This window comes from Streptopelia decaocto (genome assembly GCF_964273445.1).
Source record: "Streptopelia decaocto genome assembly, chromosome: 3".
In the NCBI taxonomy this organism is placed as follows: Eukaryota; Metazoa; Chordata; class Aves; order Columbiformes; family Columbidae; genus Streptopelia; species Streptopelia decaocto.
The window spans coordinates 90,701,649-90,719,317 of NC_138656.1; the positions used below are offsets into that span (position 1 = coordinate 90,701,649).

Genomic DNA, 17,669 nt, shown 5'->3' on the forward strand with positions numbered 1-17,669 from the left:
GCTTGTTTGACTTATTGTGTATTGTTTAGATACTTGTGCTATGAATGGCTTTTTCAAAGCCTGGTGAAGGCTGGACAAATTATACATCAATTCAACAACCTTAATCCAATTAAGTACAACAATTAAACAAAGTGCAGTTGATAAGTATAGTATTCTCAATATATGATTGTCAGCAGCCATTGAGAGCAGTCCTCTGTTAATATACAGTAGCAGATCAGAGAAACTTGGAAAACTGGACATTAGTATGAAGAATTACAGGGAGGTGTCAGGAAACAGTTTTCAGAAAGAAAAGGACTTATTGTTTTACTATATGATAAAACATACTATGTGAAACAAACTCAAGATATAGATTAGGTATGTATTCAGTAACTGAACATCACTGGCTTAAATGCAAAGAACAAAGTTTACTGTCAGAAGCATGAGCTGTTCTCTTAAATGTGAATTAAGTTACTGTAGCAACAGCATTTAGGTAGTACCAGTGTGGGATTGGTGTAGTGGTAAATGGTAGTCTTATTTCACACAGTTCATAGATATTCTCTTGAATTTGAGTATCTATTCCTTTATCTCCTTGGAAGAAACTTGGATCAGTCCCTTTATCTAATGAGCTATGGATGTACCTTATATGAATAATGTATGCTGAAGTCAGTAGAGTAAAACTGGGAAGTGAGGATGTTTTCTGTGCTCACAGTGACCTCTATGGGCTGTTGATTCTGATCTTTGATTAATGATGTATGTAACTTACCTATAATAACTTACTGGCACACTGCAGTGTAGACCTAGGACCAGCCTAAAATAAGCAGATATTTTGATCAGAGATGCTTGATTTCTGAAGGTATTTGCAATATAGAAGCAGTTCAAGTATTGATCTAGAAGGTCAAGAAATGTTATGCTTCAGAACTTGAAGTTTTAAGGTGTCTTAGGGCCCTGAATTTTATGCTCTTGGCAAATGTGAGAAAGTTTGTGAACTAACCAAGAACTTGTTCTGTTTCTGCCGTAGTAACTCTAGCACTCCAAACACTAGATACCTCTAACATCTTGAAATATTTTTCCAAATAATAAATTCTGTTCAGAAATAATTTCTCATTCCTATTTAGGTTCTAGTTGTTGATACTTTATTTGGCTTTTGCACCACCTTCAGTAAAAATGCTGGAGTGGATTTCTTTGAAGCACATGGTTACTGTAAGGAGTGCAGTAGGCAAGATAAGAGGCCACAAACTTAACTTAGGGATGATTGGTTAGTGGTGGGAAGGCAGTAACTAGTTATGCAAAATGAGGTAAAGATTAAAATTGGCCAAAAATCACAGGATTTGTGTGGTCCTAGGTATCTTTACTTACCTGCTTGAAGGGGTGATTTCATGCTTGCACAAGCAGTCTTGGTTGTGTGGTACCGTTTGAGGGCTTGGTTGACTATTCTAGGATCTTTTTCTTGTGGGGTTCAAAAACTAACTTACTGCTTACATATTTTGGTTTCCTGACAAACTTCTGAAATGTTCATAGTATGAGATATTTGGAAGTATTGAAGGATTTTGCTAATTAATGGTGTCCTAGAAAGTATGTAACAAGCAATACAGAGATGAAGGTTTAAACTTGAAATTTTTGATCTGTAATTGGTCTCCCGCCTTCATATCACTGGCTCATCAGTCCAACTGACTATTTTAATGTCTTTCTTAATGTCTTCAAGGTTGCCAGTTACTGTTTGTGAAGACTTATGTGTTAGTTTAACACTTCACCTATTTTAAATTAGCTGATTTACAATCTCTGAAGATACTCTGTGCATCAAAGTAATATGACAGTATGACTGTTTTGATTTTGGGGCTACTTGAATATATATCTGTTACAATCTCGAGTTAGTGCTCCCTTTAAAAAGTGATGATGATGATACCATAGTGCTATGACTTGTTCTGTTTTGTGAGTTGAGGTCATGAATAGCTGAACCATGCCTTCCCTTGATAATGTACTTACATTCATAATAGAACATCCCCTGAAATGGAGTCCAGTGCTTTAAATAGCTTTCATTTTGTTATATTGTTGTATATGCCTTTTCTATGAACAACTTCTGTTATTAGGTGGCGTAGCTTGCTTTTATTCGCTATCCGCTATGCTGCCTCCTCCCCAATGTGCAAGTCATATGTATCACCTGCATGCAGATGATTACTTTTAGTCTTTTAATTTTTGCTGAATTGTAGGTGGATCTGAAATGTGTAGTCTGAAAGGGTTAGTTCTGTAAGTCCTTTGGAGTTTATAAAACAGTAATAGTTTATATGCTAGCTAGTAAATTTTATTAACTTTTCAATGCTTGAAATTACTGAGAGCTAGCATGAGAGGAAATGTTTCAAGTACTGTGCAGTAAATGAAGTGCCGATATAACTTTCTCTTCACTTAATTGTATTATTTCTCTTAGCTTTGTACTCCATCATACTGTTCTGTGTCTTTCTGTGGATTCCCTTTGTCTATTTCTATTATGAGGAGAAGGAAGAAGATGATGGCAACACATGCTCAGTAAGTTCACTCTAGCAAATGCACTAAGCAGAAAAAAGACAAATGAATACAGGCAAAAGTGAAAGTGAGAGTTATTGTGTAACTTGAATACTACAATGTTAATAGCATTTTCAAGTCTGTTACTACAGTTCCTTTAAAGTACTGAGGCAGCTCTTAATAATGCTTAGTCTAACATAGTCTACTTTAAGCACTGTGGTCTCACATGAACTGAAACTTTAGTGAGATAAATAATTAACATCTGTATTGCCATGAGTGCTTTAAGCTTCCTACAAATTCTTTTGGGCCTCATTTCATATACAAGAAGTTAAAACTTCTCACATTTTCTGTAGAATAGAAACCATATATGAACAAGCTTTAAAGTAGGAGACAGAAAGTTTGTACTGATTTTTGAGGTAGACACTAAATGCGGGTACCTTTCTTCTTGTAGCATTTTCATGTTTTCTTGAAGTAGGCAGCAGTAATTTACCTGAAGCTAACACTTGAGTAGGTTTGTAATGTACTGAAGATTTTTGCCATGTATGACATTCCAGGGAGAACAATAAATGCATGCCAGTAAGGTGCTAACTTTTCAAATGAAAATATTTTTCTTAAAGAACCTTTTAGTTGTTGATTATTATCATTTCCCCCTCTATGCAGCTGTAATCTTAACATGAGAAAAAACAACTTATTATGGCTGTAATATAAAGAATTTACTTTGAGCGTATTTGCACTGAACGAATATACCCTGGCTTCTGGCCACAGCTCTTGACGTGCATAGTTTATGATGGAAGCCTAATTCAATGTAATTGTTTATAGTTTTCAAGCTATAAGGCTCTTCAAGCATGTATACTTCTGACTCGTATCTAAAACTACTCATGTTTTTGGTGAAGTTCCCTTTGTAGAACACCTGTATGCTTTGTCATATCTTGTTGGACAAACCCCTTTGGAGTTATTTTATATTTATATATTAACTTTCTCTTTGATATATAGCAGGTGAAAACCGCATTCAAATACACTCTGGGATTCATCACAATTTGTGCAGTCCTCCTTTTAATTGGGTAAGTATTTGTATCGAACATTAACAGGATATACTAAATATAACCCCAAAGAGAACTTTGTGTGCAAGATAGAAAAGGTAGATTATGTTGCACTCTATCTGGATAAAAAAATATCTAGCTAAACCTCTAATAGGGCTTAAATATCCTGAGAATTAGATACCTGAGAAGTAAGAGTTTAACTGGAAGCTAAAATGTTTTTGTTAATTGTGCAGTACTTCTGCTGCTGAGTTCTGCATGTTTGTGCAGTATGAATGTCCATCAAGGACATGATAGCTATGACAATTACAACTGTTGGGGGTTGTACAGTAGGGAGTAAAATATATGTGCTCATCTTGTTTTCTGTCTCTATCAAATGCTTTCATGGACATCCCAGAACAGCTTTTAGGAATATAAATTGGTGTTATGTGCTTAGTACTTTCTTAAAGGGAAGTGTTCTGTGATGCACATAAGTATAGTGTAGAGTTATACTTGACATAGTTGTGCGTTATATAATAGAGGTTTCCAGTGTTTGTTTGAAAGGCAGACATTAGTGAAGTGGCTAACTTGTTTGCAGCAAGAACTGTCATTCTGAAACTCCAGGCAATATTACAAATTCAGTTTAAGATCATTGTTAAGCATGCTATGCACACCAATATTTAATGTCTTTAATGGATGCTGTGTCACAACCTTTTTAGCATTTTGACTGCAGCAATAAAGTTGGTAAAATTTATGAAATGTATGTGAAAACGATCTGTATTGATGTACTGGAATATGAAGTAGAAGCTAGAGTGAAATTAATGTTTCTAATTGTATAGCACCTTATTGGAGTATTGTTTTGGTAATTTCAATTAAAAGTAACATATTTGCTATTATGGGAGACTGAAAGAGTTTGAGTTAGTGTAATCATGGTTTAGAAATACTACTAAAACCCTTACAAAAACTATTTCTGACTGTTGGCTCACATCACATCATAGGCATATATATATGGACCGTATAATATATCCAGTTTAGAAGATTTTGCAGTATCTCTAGCAGGTGTCGCCTGAATCCTCAGTAGCTATAAGCGTGTTTGTTCCTTTCTTCCAGTAAGATGGAACTTGGTTCTTGATTTCCTCATTGTTCTCTGTGCTCTTAGGCTTGTTCTTCAAAGTCTTCACAGCTTGTAAATTCTGGTGGTTTCTATGATGAGATTGACTTGCAAGCCAGACAGCTGTGGTGTTCAGCCTGGGATTAAATTAGTTATTGAACAGACCTTCCCTACAGGTACAGACTTGAAACCCACTGATCTAAACAGCAGGAGTATCTGCTGTGGGGAGGCAGGGACTCCTTTAGATACTGATGGACGTTTTAGTATTTCTGGGTTCTAATTAGAACAATTTTGCTGCTGTTATATGTATGAGGCTGCTTGCTTTCTTTTCAGATGGTAATGATTAAATAGTAACATTATCCTAACGCTCTCAAAATGAAAAAGCACCCTTGGTACTGAAGATGCTGCTGCAGAACAATATATTTGTTTACTTCAAGAGAAACTACAAGACCCAGTAGATAATTCTGGGAAGCAGATTAGGTGATTGTGCTGAAGAAATATGTTAACTTTGGATCTAGTGTAATCATATATATATATAAAATAGTGGGTATCTCTGTTTATGTACATTCTTCTTATGAAGAAATTATGTCTTAGTTGACTGTCTGCACATAAAGGGCCAAAGAGCAGCCTCTGAAGTCCCAGTGTGATAGGAAAGAGATAAGAATGGTGTAGCTGAAGCTTCTACATAGAGGCTCAGCTGAATGTGAGTGAAGACCCATCTTGCAGTGCTGCCTATACCTGGTGGCTGCAGGAAATTTTCTTAGGGTTGGTCAGGATCAGACCAACATGAAAACAGACTGCAATTTTATGTACTGGATTAAACTTTAGGAGGTTAGGCTTAATGGACTAGAATTCTCATGCACACCAGTTAAAAGAGCAGAGGGGTTGGAATATTTCCTGTTAAGTGCCTAGCAAATCATCTGTTGTCTTGTGCTTGCACAGCTGGTGCTTCATATTAGGCCAGCTTCTGTTCTGATTGATTTAGTGAGTAATCCCTATCATTAAAACAGGTCAATAAATAGCTTGTTTCCTTTAACAGTAGGTCTACACAAGAAGTCCCTACTCTTTCCTGGTCAGCAGTTCTCAAATAAGCCATAAAAGCTGGATTAATCTTGAAGTCTAAGAATAATTCATTCTTACCTAGGTGTTTACCTTGCTTCATTAGAGATCTATATGACTGTTTTGGGAAACATAGTATCTGTTTTGTGCCAGATGATTTTGGAGCTTTTTTTCTAAGTTGATAACACAACTCAATGAGCAGGATTCCGTTGTCTAAATTGTTAGCAGGAATAGTATTTATACCTCTTACTCCAGCTGTCTGTTGGAAAGCCTCTTATTGTGGCAAAAATGTGCATGTCTGTAGTAGGACTAAACTGCTCTGCAAAGTATCATTAAAAGCAAACTATAGGACAAATTTATACTGGGATACTCGGAACTAGTATTTACTTGTAATGCCTTTAGCTTCTTAGAAATTATCTACTCTGCTTGAATATAGTTTATTTACTCTAAATGTCACGTTCTGGAGCCAAGGGTCTTGCGATAGTACAATCTACATAAAGGCAGCATTATACAGCAGTCTGATTTGAACTAAAATATTTGCTCTTGAGGCTAAGGAGTGTTTGGTTCCAAAAGGAATGTTTCCCTGATTGTCAGTGTTTGGGATGAAAATGGTTACCTTAAATTTTCTAGAACCATTAACTTTTAAAAAATCTATGAATGTCTGATTAATCTATAAGTAATTATGCAAATTATATTATAGCAGAATTCCCTTTAAGGAAATTAGTTTAAATGTAGTGTGTTAGAAATTATTTTCCTAAGGATGATAGTTAATGGCACTCTTTGATAAAAGGATCAAACTTGACCCATCTACACCTGTGTGTTATTAGCCTTGCCAGAAGTTAATAGTTTTAAACTGCTTGTCTTGCACTTACTTTCCTTTTTCTGCAGATGAAATATTGATCTAGATCTTAATCATAATATTCCCAGGGTGTGTTTTAAACAGTGGAACTGTTTTGCTTGTGTTCTTAAGATTAGTGCAGTTAATAATTTCATTTATGTCCAGAACTCCCAAGTGTAAGCAATCACATCTCATCTGAGCTGCTCAATTTGCATTGACTGAATTCTTGGCTGCACCTGTAAACCCCTCCACTAGCTTGTACTCTGTTCACTTGCTGTTAATGGACTGACTTGTTTTGCATCATGATGATGACAAGTGAATGGAGTTATTTAGCATGGAAACTTCTCATTCTGTTCATAGCTACTATGGCTCTTGGGCTGTGTTGACCACTTAGTCAACATAGCATCATTGCCAGGACTTTTGTCAAATATCTTCTTGCTTAGCTTAGCATGTATGAAGAACAAGCCTGAAGCGTGTGCTGCGTTGGTGCAATGGTTGAGCAGTGTTTTAAAGATCCTTTGGGAGCATGGACTGGCTTCAGGTCTGCAGATGGCTAGGCATGCTAACTGCCTTGTTTTAATGGTGGCCTGTTAAGCTAGGGGCCAAAAGTCTGTTTGAGAGGGCTTGTTAGCCTTCTGGCCATTTTGCTACTAGTTGAGGGACCCTGTTCAGGAGGAGAAATAAGATTCTTGCTTGCTTGAGACTAAAGTGTGTGAATTTATCATTCCTGCATTTCTTTCTGAGGCCCTTGGTGCATGGAACAGGAGCAGAATCAAAAGTCTATTTCCTTCAGTCAAGATTTAGCTGAGTACTAGTTGAAGAATGTCCATAGTGGCTACTATGGCTTCTGCTCTGATTGTCCTTTGACATGCTGCTTGTAGGTAGCTTCAGGAAAAAAAAAATAAACTTACTGCTCTTGGAGGGGTGAAAAAAAGGCAAGCAAGTTATAAATACCCTAAGATGTTCCATCTCATTTGTTCCTTGCATGTAGTCCACAGATAGCAAATTCATACTGGTAGTAAAATAAAAGGACTTGAGCTCACTTAGTTTAACCAGAGTCTCCTGTTTTAACCCTTTTTAGTAAAGAAACCTGTAGCTATTTGTGTTGCTATCTCTTGCAAGTAGAAATTTTGCCTAACCTCAGAAATTTTGCCTGCTTTTGTAGTACCTGTGTCTTGATTTTTGCCTGGATGCTATCTTACAGAAAGAATTACTACTAGAGGCAGATACAAGAACAAAATCTAAAGTCAATAAGCATGCATCAACTTAAGTAACTGATAGCCTCAGTCTACCTCTTCCACTGTCAAGAAGCTAAAGAGCAAACACTTTTTGAAAGTTGAGAATTTAATTTTTGAAGTTTTAGATTTGTTTGCAGAGTAGCAGTTTGGTTTTGATGTGATGATTATAACTGAGCACAGTTATGCACTAACCTTTGAAACGCCTGCTTGTGTTTCGTACTTGAATTTTGAGGCATAGTCCTCGAAAATGCATGTTTGTTATTCACTTGTGTATTGGGACTTGAAGCAGGAATCAAATTATGTACTTTTTTTAACTAAAGTCCAAAAGATACTTGTGAGTGCTCTTTATGGACTTGGGGTTGGGTTCTTGCATTCTTTACCTGAAAAGTTTCCCTCCAAATCTGACTTCCATGTAACTTACAGGCATTCTGATTTATGTCTGGAAGCTGTGGTTTCAGATTGGCATGGAGGTACTGTTTTTCCAGCTGTTACAAAACAATCTGTTTTGTCTATGGAGATGCTGCAGTGTTACTTTTGCTGTTGTACTTCAGATGGGGAGACTGACAGCAGGAAGCTTTCAGCTAGGGGTCTGGTCTACCTGACATTCTTCTGAGTACTCTTTGCTGGTCTCTGCCTATTGGAAGGTTCAAAATATTTAATTTCTCTGCAGTTCAGTTCTCTGGGGCAACTGCAGAACAAGAATGGAATGCAGCAGGTGTGTTTAAATGTGATAATGGAACACAAACACATGCTGTTTGAGTGTTTGATGTGGGAATCATTAATAATTTTATTCTAACTTGCACAAGTGTGGATTTATAAGAATTTGTCTCACTGCTTAGTCTTTGTTCCTCTGCACATGAGTCAAACCAGGATAGTAAATCAAATTAATATATCTTTTAATGATGGTTGAGTGGAGTCCTTACCTTTGTTAGGAATGGTAAATAGAAAATCACTTTTTCATTGACTTCAGACCTTACTGCACACAGTCGTACATGTATTCTGCTGATCTAAATATGGCATTTGAGGGGAATCTGAAAAAACCAAAATGTTACCTTCAGAATTTTTTAAACCTAATGTCATATAATTTTTCTTCAGGAATAAATGGTTTCTGTTTTCTTAAATTGAAAGTAGAATTGTTTTGATTTTTGACTAATTAGGGTGAGAACTTTTTCACTTTCTTACAGTGCTTTTGTTCCTTTGGATATTCCCAACAAGAAGAATTCCACAGAGTGGGAGAAAGTCAAGCTCCTGTTTGAAGAATTTGGAAGTAGTCGTAAGTCTGAGATTTGTTCTGAGCTTTGCCTAAGTTGCTACTAACTTATTTTGGCATACTGGTTGTTGAACAAGAAAACTGTCTTGGTGACAGTTTTCTAATTTAACTCTAACTATTCACCTATACACAATCTTTGCAATAAGATTCTTCTCTTTCTGTTTAGAAAAAAGCAGTCAGAACTATCTTTAAAGTACAGAGAGGAGACACTGGCAGTGTCTGCTTTTGGTACAGTCCCAATTTAACAGCAAGGATTCCAATGTTGTGCACTATGGTATTAATCATGGGGAGGGGAAGGTACTTCATTCAATGAAGTTTTCATTTAACACAGCTTTGAAATGTTACTTGGATATCCAAAAGTCAGTCATCTTCAGCATGGTGAGTGTGTATCTTGTCATATGAAGGTTTGAGTGCTTATCTAATTGTGATAATGCTGTTCACTGTAAGAATCAGACTATTTATAAGTATCTTTGTCTATTTAGACAGGAAAATCCTGTGGATGGTATGTTTGTTTTTTTTTTTTTCCCTTTCCTTCTCCTAGTATTGATCTTTTCTAAAATTTTGTTTGCATTTGTTATACTTATCTATACTAGGGCTATAAAGAACCCAGGCAGTGAACCCAAGAAATAGTTATCTTTATTTTGGATGTTTGTTTTATGTCCATTCAGTTTGTAGTGGGATTATAAAAGGAATGCGGACTCATCCACTGAGGCAGAGTCTGGTAATATACTTCTGGTATATAATTATCAATTTTTCAGCCAGTTAGTTCTTAATGTTCCATTGAACATAGTTCAAACTTTTAAAATGGGTATTAAATGCTGGTTTCAAATACGTATACAGAAGGATCATCAAATACAGTGTTTAAGTACATTGTGCGGTATGTTACAAAGAGTGGAACTTATGTGTGGGTTTTTTTCCCCAAAAAACTTCAGAACATAGGTAAAATTTTCACAAGTACTTAAAGGGGAATAGTGCTGCTTGTTGGGTTGGTTTTTTTGTTTGTTTTTTCAATTTTAAATATAGCTGTACTATTTGAAACTTATGAACATTTTGCTATTAACTTTGGGGAAGTTATTTGGTATTATCTAACAAAAATAACAAAGGAAATATTTGTGTGAAGTTGAATTTGGTTGTGCTATTCTGTTACTTTTTGGTATTTCTGAAAGGAGGCCAGTAGGCTTGGTCAGACCAAAGATGCAGCTTCTCATAGGGGATAACTATAACAAGATTTCTCAGTTTGTCAATGCTTGATGCTATGTTAAGGGGAAAAAAAGCACAGAAATTGGCTAATCTGTGTGAGTAGGAATAAATGTTATTGCCCTCTAAAATTGTGATTATCTGGGGGGGGTGGACATGGGGGAAAACAAACTGTATCTCAGTTATTATGACTGGATGAAAAGTTACCACAGCACTCTGGAGGCCAGAAATAAGTCTTGAAGAGGCATTAGACAGCTAAGGGAGCAAGTTCATTAGTGTCTGTTCAGCCATTTAACTGAATGCAACATCTGTGAACTTGTAACAAAGGAGAGAGAGCTGTCCTGCTTCTTGCAGTATTGGAGGAGGATCTATTATAACAGAAAGCTATGCTAGGTAAATTTTTCATCTGAGTTGTTATGGCTGGGAACTATGTCTCAATTTTTTCCTCAGTCTTATGAACATAACTGTCCTTCAGAAGCCAGTTCAGGAAGAAATTTTCTTATACCTCTACTGTAGGAATTTTCAATAAGCATTTTTTTTTTTTCAGATGGCTTGACTGCTCTTTCATTTTCCATTAGTTCCTTGACTGTGATTGGAATGTTGGCAGCTATCACTTACACAGTAAGTTGTTATGGCAATGTTCCAGCTCTTTACATTTATGACATTTGCAGTTATCACAGACTACAGCTGTATGGAAAACTGTCATCATACTAAGTACCTTCAACAGTGTCTTCTAGCTCTGGTTTTTCATGGTTTGAAACACTACTTCTGAGTTTTTGGAATGGAAGAAATAACTTTTACTGCAAATTTAAGAACTGCTTTTTTTGGTACTTGAGCACAGATCAGACTTAATTTCAATGTGTTTTTGCAAGGGGAGGTCACCGTATTCCTCATGGCTTGTAGCTTGTTCACCAGCTCCTGTTTTTAAGTCTACATCTCTAGTTCTCCACTGCTACATGGAGAAAAATATTGCTTTTTAATTTATTTAACTATGGCATAACCTAGGCTTGGTCTGGTCAGTCTACCATACTGAATATAAGCTTTCCTACAGCTCTTTTACATTGGTGTTTTTATCTTTAGAGAGCTTTACAAAGAAAAGTCTGGCAGAATAACTTGATTTGTAAAGAAGTATGCAAAATGTTCTTGATCATAACTGTGTCTTTTTGTAAAAGGCTTTCATTCAATAAATGAAAAAATGTCTTTAACAGAGCATTGCTTCGCAGTTCTGTATTTCTAGAATTTGCTTAAGGGTAAATATCCATGCACACCAGGATTCAGTTTTAGGTATGAAGAATTTGCAGCATCTTCTGTGATGTGTGCCTTCCATCAAGAATAACTAAAAATTTAACGGCAAATATAGTTTGAAACTATTTAGAGCCTTGTTTTCTAAAGCCTCAGGAATATTCTTAGTTCTAGGTATGCAACTGAACCACTGCAGTTGTTTCTATAGCTTAGAAGGATTCAGGGATGTTCATTCTGTAATTGATTGTAAATCACATAATTAAGACTGTTAGTTCAACTGTTGTGCTTTAATGTGCAAAGGAAAGAAACCATTTAAATTTATTAGCTTTGGCCAACATTTGATGTTCATGTGGTCACTTGCTTTTCCAATCTGTTTCTTCAGGTGCTGAATTATCAGCCTGTTTGTAATGCTACAGGTATTAACTTGTAATCAAGGTAAAATTTTTCAATAAAGAGGAGTCTTAAGATAACTGCAGGCAAAGCTTTGAAACTTCTGAGGAGTCAGTGTTTACCTGATAGGTTTTAATCTTTATGTCCTTGCTAAAATAACCTTCTCTTCCATTGCAGCCTGGCTCTAATATAGTGAAGTTGTTCTCATGTAGCTTTGCTAGTGAGTTCCAAGTGACTCTGTAAGAATAGCTCATGCAGTAAGTTATTTTTGAAGCATTGCTAGCCAACAAGATGGCTTGTGGTAACTTGTCAGGCAAAGCATAAATAGGTAAAATTACTGTAGAACAAGGATGTATTTTATTCATGACTGTGTAAGGTAAGGTACCTGTTAAATACTACTTTCAGACTCTTAAATATAAATTGATTAACAAGCATAGCTAATGATTTTCTGTCTCTTTAAACGAGTGACTTGAACTGGTGTAAATTGCAGCAGCGTTATAGGAGGCAATTCCATACAGGTTCTCAGATGTGTCAGAACACTAACAGCTTGGTGGTCATCAGGCTCTGTGCAGTAGGTAGAAGAGCAATTTGGCAGATCAGCTAGTGTGTATCTCAGGTGAGCTAAATTGCTCTCAGCTTCAATGACTAAGTGCTTTAACTGGACCCAAATCATAAATTTTATTACTTTAAGCTTTTTCTGACTGGCATGGGTCACTAAATTGTTCAAGCTATATTGCTGCCATCTAGATCATGCGCTGGTCAAAAAAGATCCATACCTTCACTTATCTTGTAATAACATGTCAGGTTTTAAATTGGTTTCCCTTAATTATGGAAGGAGTGATTAATCTCTTGTTCAGTTACATTACTGGGGAGCACATGTAGTGTTTTTTAACCTCCATAAGACTAACATTAAGAACAGACTCATTAGCCGGGCAAATATCAGTGTTTTTTTTACAAACAGCTACATAAGTATGGTTTTTAGAACTGTTAGTAAACATCTGTGCATGTAAAATGCAACATTATTCAGTCAGCAATAAATTTGTGCAAAATAATGCAATATTTAAAGAAGTAACATTTCAAAGTCTTTAATTTATTACTATTACTTCCTACTTCTGCTGTTACTTCTCTGTTTTTGAGCACAGATTCATTGTAGGCAATCTGTGCCTACAGTATTAAACTTCTGTCCTCAAAACTAGCTGAATCTGGAAATATGTGACTTCCATTTAATGTTCAATAGTTCAGTGTGCTGTGTTGTCTGTGTGGTTTCTCATCTGTGCTCAATGTTGTTGCCTTAGTCTTACTGTATTTAGGACTTGTACAAATACTGTGTGGTAAATGAGGTGAAACATCAAGTATGAGGACTAAAATAGTCTTCTCTGAATTGACTAAATTATGAAGATTTTAGACTAAATTGTTGCTTTGAAAACTTTAAGCAAGCTGTCCATGCAGATGTCTGGAGCATGGAATTACTGTTTACTTTGTTTTTAACTGCTGTATTGCATCATTCTGAAACTATCATTTCCGTTTTTACAGTAGGTGTTAAGGCAGAGTAGGAGAAATGAAGGAGCTTTTTCACAGAAGTTTTAAGGATGATCTCACACAGGAGGTGGCTGTTGTCTACCTTGGATATGAGTGGGTTTTGTCATTGAGGTACAAATATGTCATGGACCGTGAAAACCACTTATTAGAATGTGCTCTCGAAGCTGGAGCAGGAATGGATTTTTTTAATGCTCTAGTGTTTTCATTACACTGTTCCCACTGCCAGTGATGGGCAGACTTCCATATGTAAAGCAACTTCCACCTGTAGCAGCATGACTGCATGAGCAGTGATGCTCTCATGGTCTGAAGAGTGAATGTGAGTGTGACCTTGACAGCATGAGGTTGCCTTGTGTCTGTCTTCCAGTTTGTGTGCTGGGCTTTTCCCAGTAGTAAGACTTAAAGCAAAAGTTTCTTCAGCAGCCAACAGTTGCTGGGTTGTCAGACTTCCCTAAACTTCAGGGAGAGGTTGGCCCAGAGTATAGCGTCTGTGTCTCTACCAGTCTGTATCATTCTACTCCCTCCACTTGGGAGAACAAGAAGCATGATTCTGGAAGGAGTAACTGGTTTTTCTCTTGGTAACTTCTTTGTATTGTGGATTTTTTTGCTGTGTTAAGTCTTGTATCTTAAAGAAAAAAAATCATTTCCACAAATGCTTAGCAGATGGTAGAGAAAAGGGTAGACATAATAGATGTAGACACTGTGTGGTATCTGAGTACCCTTGTCTCTGGATAGACAAGATCTCAGATTTTTCACAGAATCACAGAATGGTAGGGGTTCGAAAGGACCTCTCGGGATCTTCTAGTCCAATCTACCTGCTAAAGCAGGTTCATCTAGAGCAGATGGCACAGGAATGTGTCCCAGTGGGTCTTGAATGTTTCCAGAGAAGGAGCTTCTACAACCTCTCTGTGCAGCCTGAGGGCTCTGGCGCCCTCAAAGTGAAGTTTCTCCTCATATTCAGATGGGACCTCCTATGTGTCAGTCTGTGCCAGTTGCCCCTCATCCATGGGCACCACTGGAAAGAGTCTGGTCCCATCCTCTTGACAGCCACCCGTCAGATGTTCACCTCAGGAAACTTTTACGCTGCGAGGGTGACCAGTCACTGGCACAGGTTTTTCAGAGAGATTGTGGAGTCTCCCTCCTTTGAGATATTCAAGAAACCATATGGACACTGCCCGGGGTAAGCAGCTCTAGGTGACCCTGCTTCAGCAAATGTTGGACCAGGTGATCTCCAGAGATCTCCTCCAACCTCAGGGGTTTTGCCTGCAGGATTTAGCAGTGGTACTGATGGGTGGCACTTACTGTGTTGTACCTAATGACATGAGATGTCCTTTCTAAGCTTGGTTCTAGCCTATGAAAAGCTTGAGGGGACAGTGATTGACAATAAGATTGATTCTTTATTGGATTAAATCAATTCTGCAATACTGCTTTTACTGTTAGTGCCTAATTTAACTCACAATGAACAACTTTTTGTTCTATCACAGCTGTTATTTTCTGAGAAAGTTATTTATTAGAGATTCTTACTATTATTTATTCACTTCAATACAACTATTGTTCAAAAAACTGCAGCGAGCACTTTGAAAACCAGCGTGCAATATCTTCAGAAATGTGGGTAGTTCTGTTTTTAATAATCTACTAACTCTTGCAAGACTAACCTGTCAGATGGTAGTAATAACTTTTAAATGGCTTGATAGGTGGCAATTTTCAGAAGTTGCCTGTGTGAGTGGCGTGGAGAATATGCCTGTTATGGGAGGGGAGGAAAAAAAACCTTTTAATCTAAGTGATACAAATTACTTTTTTCATCACTTTGTAGCTGTAAAAACTCGGTTGTACAAGAAGCAAACTTGCATGCTTCTGTGAACAGGTGTAAAGATATTTTTTTAGCCATGGAAGCTGCAGTCACTGTTTTCTTGTGACTGAGCTGATCCTTACTAGCATGGCCTTCTAGAATATAATACTGAACCTCAACTCAAATTGCATTTGCTTGCTGAATACACTGAAGAATAGTATTTTCTCTACATTATTTGCCACTTTGAAAGACCTGGGAGGGGGGACAAAGATGCAACTAGGGAGGATGTGTATTCTAAATTTTTAACTTTTTAAGGGAAAATAGTGGTTTTATCAAAAATGTAGATGGAGTCTACAAATGCTCATGATAAATTAATATTACTGACAAGAGCATAAACATTGTCATTTTTCTCAAGTACATGCAATGTTTAAATGAGTAACGTTTAAACTTACTTTTTGGTATGGTTTGGTTTTCAATGTAATCTGGAATTAGTAGCTTTTCTGCTTTCAAGCTTTAATAACACAGTCTGGTTTGGGTTCTTTTGGCATTATGTAATGTATAATACTGAAGTATAGTACTTGATATTTAAAGTTATTTTGCAAGAAATATGAACAACTGGTTCTCAGGGGTGGCTCTGCAAATCTGTGACCTTGATGATTTATACTGACAGCTTTCTGTGTCTATAAATATAGAATATAACAAGAAAAGGATAAATGAAGGCTGCATGGCTTTGTTTGAAACAGTTTCAGAGATGATGTAGTTTGCATCTATTCTTTCATTAATGTGTTTTGCATTGAAATGTTTTTTCATTGCCTTAGGTATTAATACAATAGTTGTTGTCAGCTCCAGATGGCTATTTGAATTCAAGGCAGAATAATGTATTACTTACACAATGATAGGCAGATTAATTTTTGAGTCATCTCGTGCATCTCATTTAGCATGTCCTTGAAGGATTATTATAATTGGCTCTGTAATTTTTCCAAAATGTTTGATAAGCATTGATTTCTTATGAAAGTGTACTGATCCTTTTTCCTGAAAGAGGTGTTACAAAGCTCAGTTTGTCTACTGACAAATTAATGGCTTTTTCACACCTAGTTTTTGTCCAGAGTATGATTTACTTTTCTTGCAGTCGACTTATTTTATTAACAGCCAAAAAGCTTAAAGCCTTTTATAATCTGTCTAACCTTAAAAGCACTCATTTACCACTGATTTTAAGTAGTCAAACAGTTACTGAGAAGTTCAGAAGTTAGTAGCATCCATCATCATTACCACTTAATCACTTCAATGCCAATTCTTAAATATAAAAGAAATGTAGTTATTTGATTATGTTCACTTCTCCATACATCAGTAAATAACCAAAACAGCAAAACAATATGAGTGTTCTGTAAGAGCCTGATTCCTACTACACTTTTTGAGAACTGTAGATACTGAAATGCTGGATCATTTATAGTTTTATACTTGGAGATTGTAGAGTTGTGGCTTGAAAGGAGGTTAATCTTTTGGTTGGTAATGCTCTTCTAAGCCTGATGGAGCAATGCAGAAGATGGCAGTTGGGCTAAATATTTATGTTCAGTATTACAACTGAGTCAGAGTTAACCTTTCTATGCATGATATGTCCAATGACAACAAGTTCACTGTGTGTAGTGAAACAAGTGTAGTGCAGAGGGTGTCATACTTGGTTTCTGCATCCTGCAAACCTTGACTAGATATTTTTGTACACTTAAACATCTACAAATAAGTGAGACAGTCTTTGAGTCTGTATGGTGGAGAAGGAATATTAATATGAAAAAATAAGGTGAATGTGTAGCAAGATGCTGTAGTGATGAATGTTAGAGAAATCAATAAACAAGTACTCAATGCCCTGTTCATGTTGTGTATAACGTACTACAGGAAACATGATACTGAACATGCCAGTTCAATTTGGTCAGTCTGTTCCATGCTTTGAGGGCTTATTTCAATAGCAGTGTTATTCAAAAATGTATATGCTTTTATAGTAGCTGAAGATTGGATACTAAAACTTGCTATGAAAGAACTGATTTTACTAGTTAACATGTTGAATGATTTTCTAAGCTGTATGGCATGTGTTTTTTAAAAAAACAAAAAAACCTCAGCTGTCTGTGAGATGGCCTGCCATCTTCAGATGCATTCGGGAGGCTTTCTTCTTTACTCTTCACAATTTGATAGTGGCTCACATGTCCTTCCTAATGTTTGACATGCCTAAAGGTATTCTGGAAATAGGAGTCTTGAATTCTGTTTTTTCTTTAGAATGGTAGTATGTATGGATAGCCAGAGATGGAAACTTTTCAAGAAAACTGTGCAGTGCAAGTGCACAGAGAAGAAAGGTACAGTTTCAAAAAAGGTAGAGTCCTAGTGCGTCTTGCAGAAGTTCAGAAGTGTTGCCTGTATTGGTGTGACATATGAAAATGCACCACATTGAGACTAATTGGAGTAGTGTCCCTGTTCCATCAGAAAAGTAATGCTGACAGAGGTGCATCATATCCATGTGAA

General features: G+C 36.5%; 1 protein-coding gene across 1 annotated transcript in view; it reads left to right on the forward strand.

Annotated features, from left to right (window-relative positions):
* The window catches only part of LMBRD1 (LMBR1 domain containing 1), a 76,429-nt gene that overhangs the window by 18,962 nt on the left and 39,798 nt on the right, over positions 1-17,669 (forward strand). The window contains exons 4-7 of the mRNA XM_082048606.1: positions 2,402-2,499; positions 3,469-3,536; positions 8,922-9,010; positions 10,752-10,825. Of these exons, the coding sequence (XP_081904732.1) occupies positions 2,402-2,499; positions 3,469-3,536; positions 8,922-9,010; positions 10,752-10,825 (329 nt within the window). The remainder of the gene's footprint in view (positions 1-2,401; positions 2,500-3,468; positions 3,537-8,921; positions 9,011-10,751; positions 10,826-17,669) is intronic.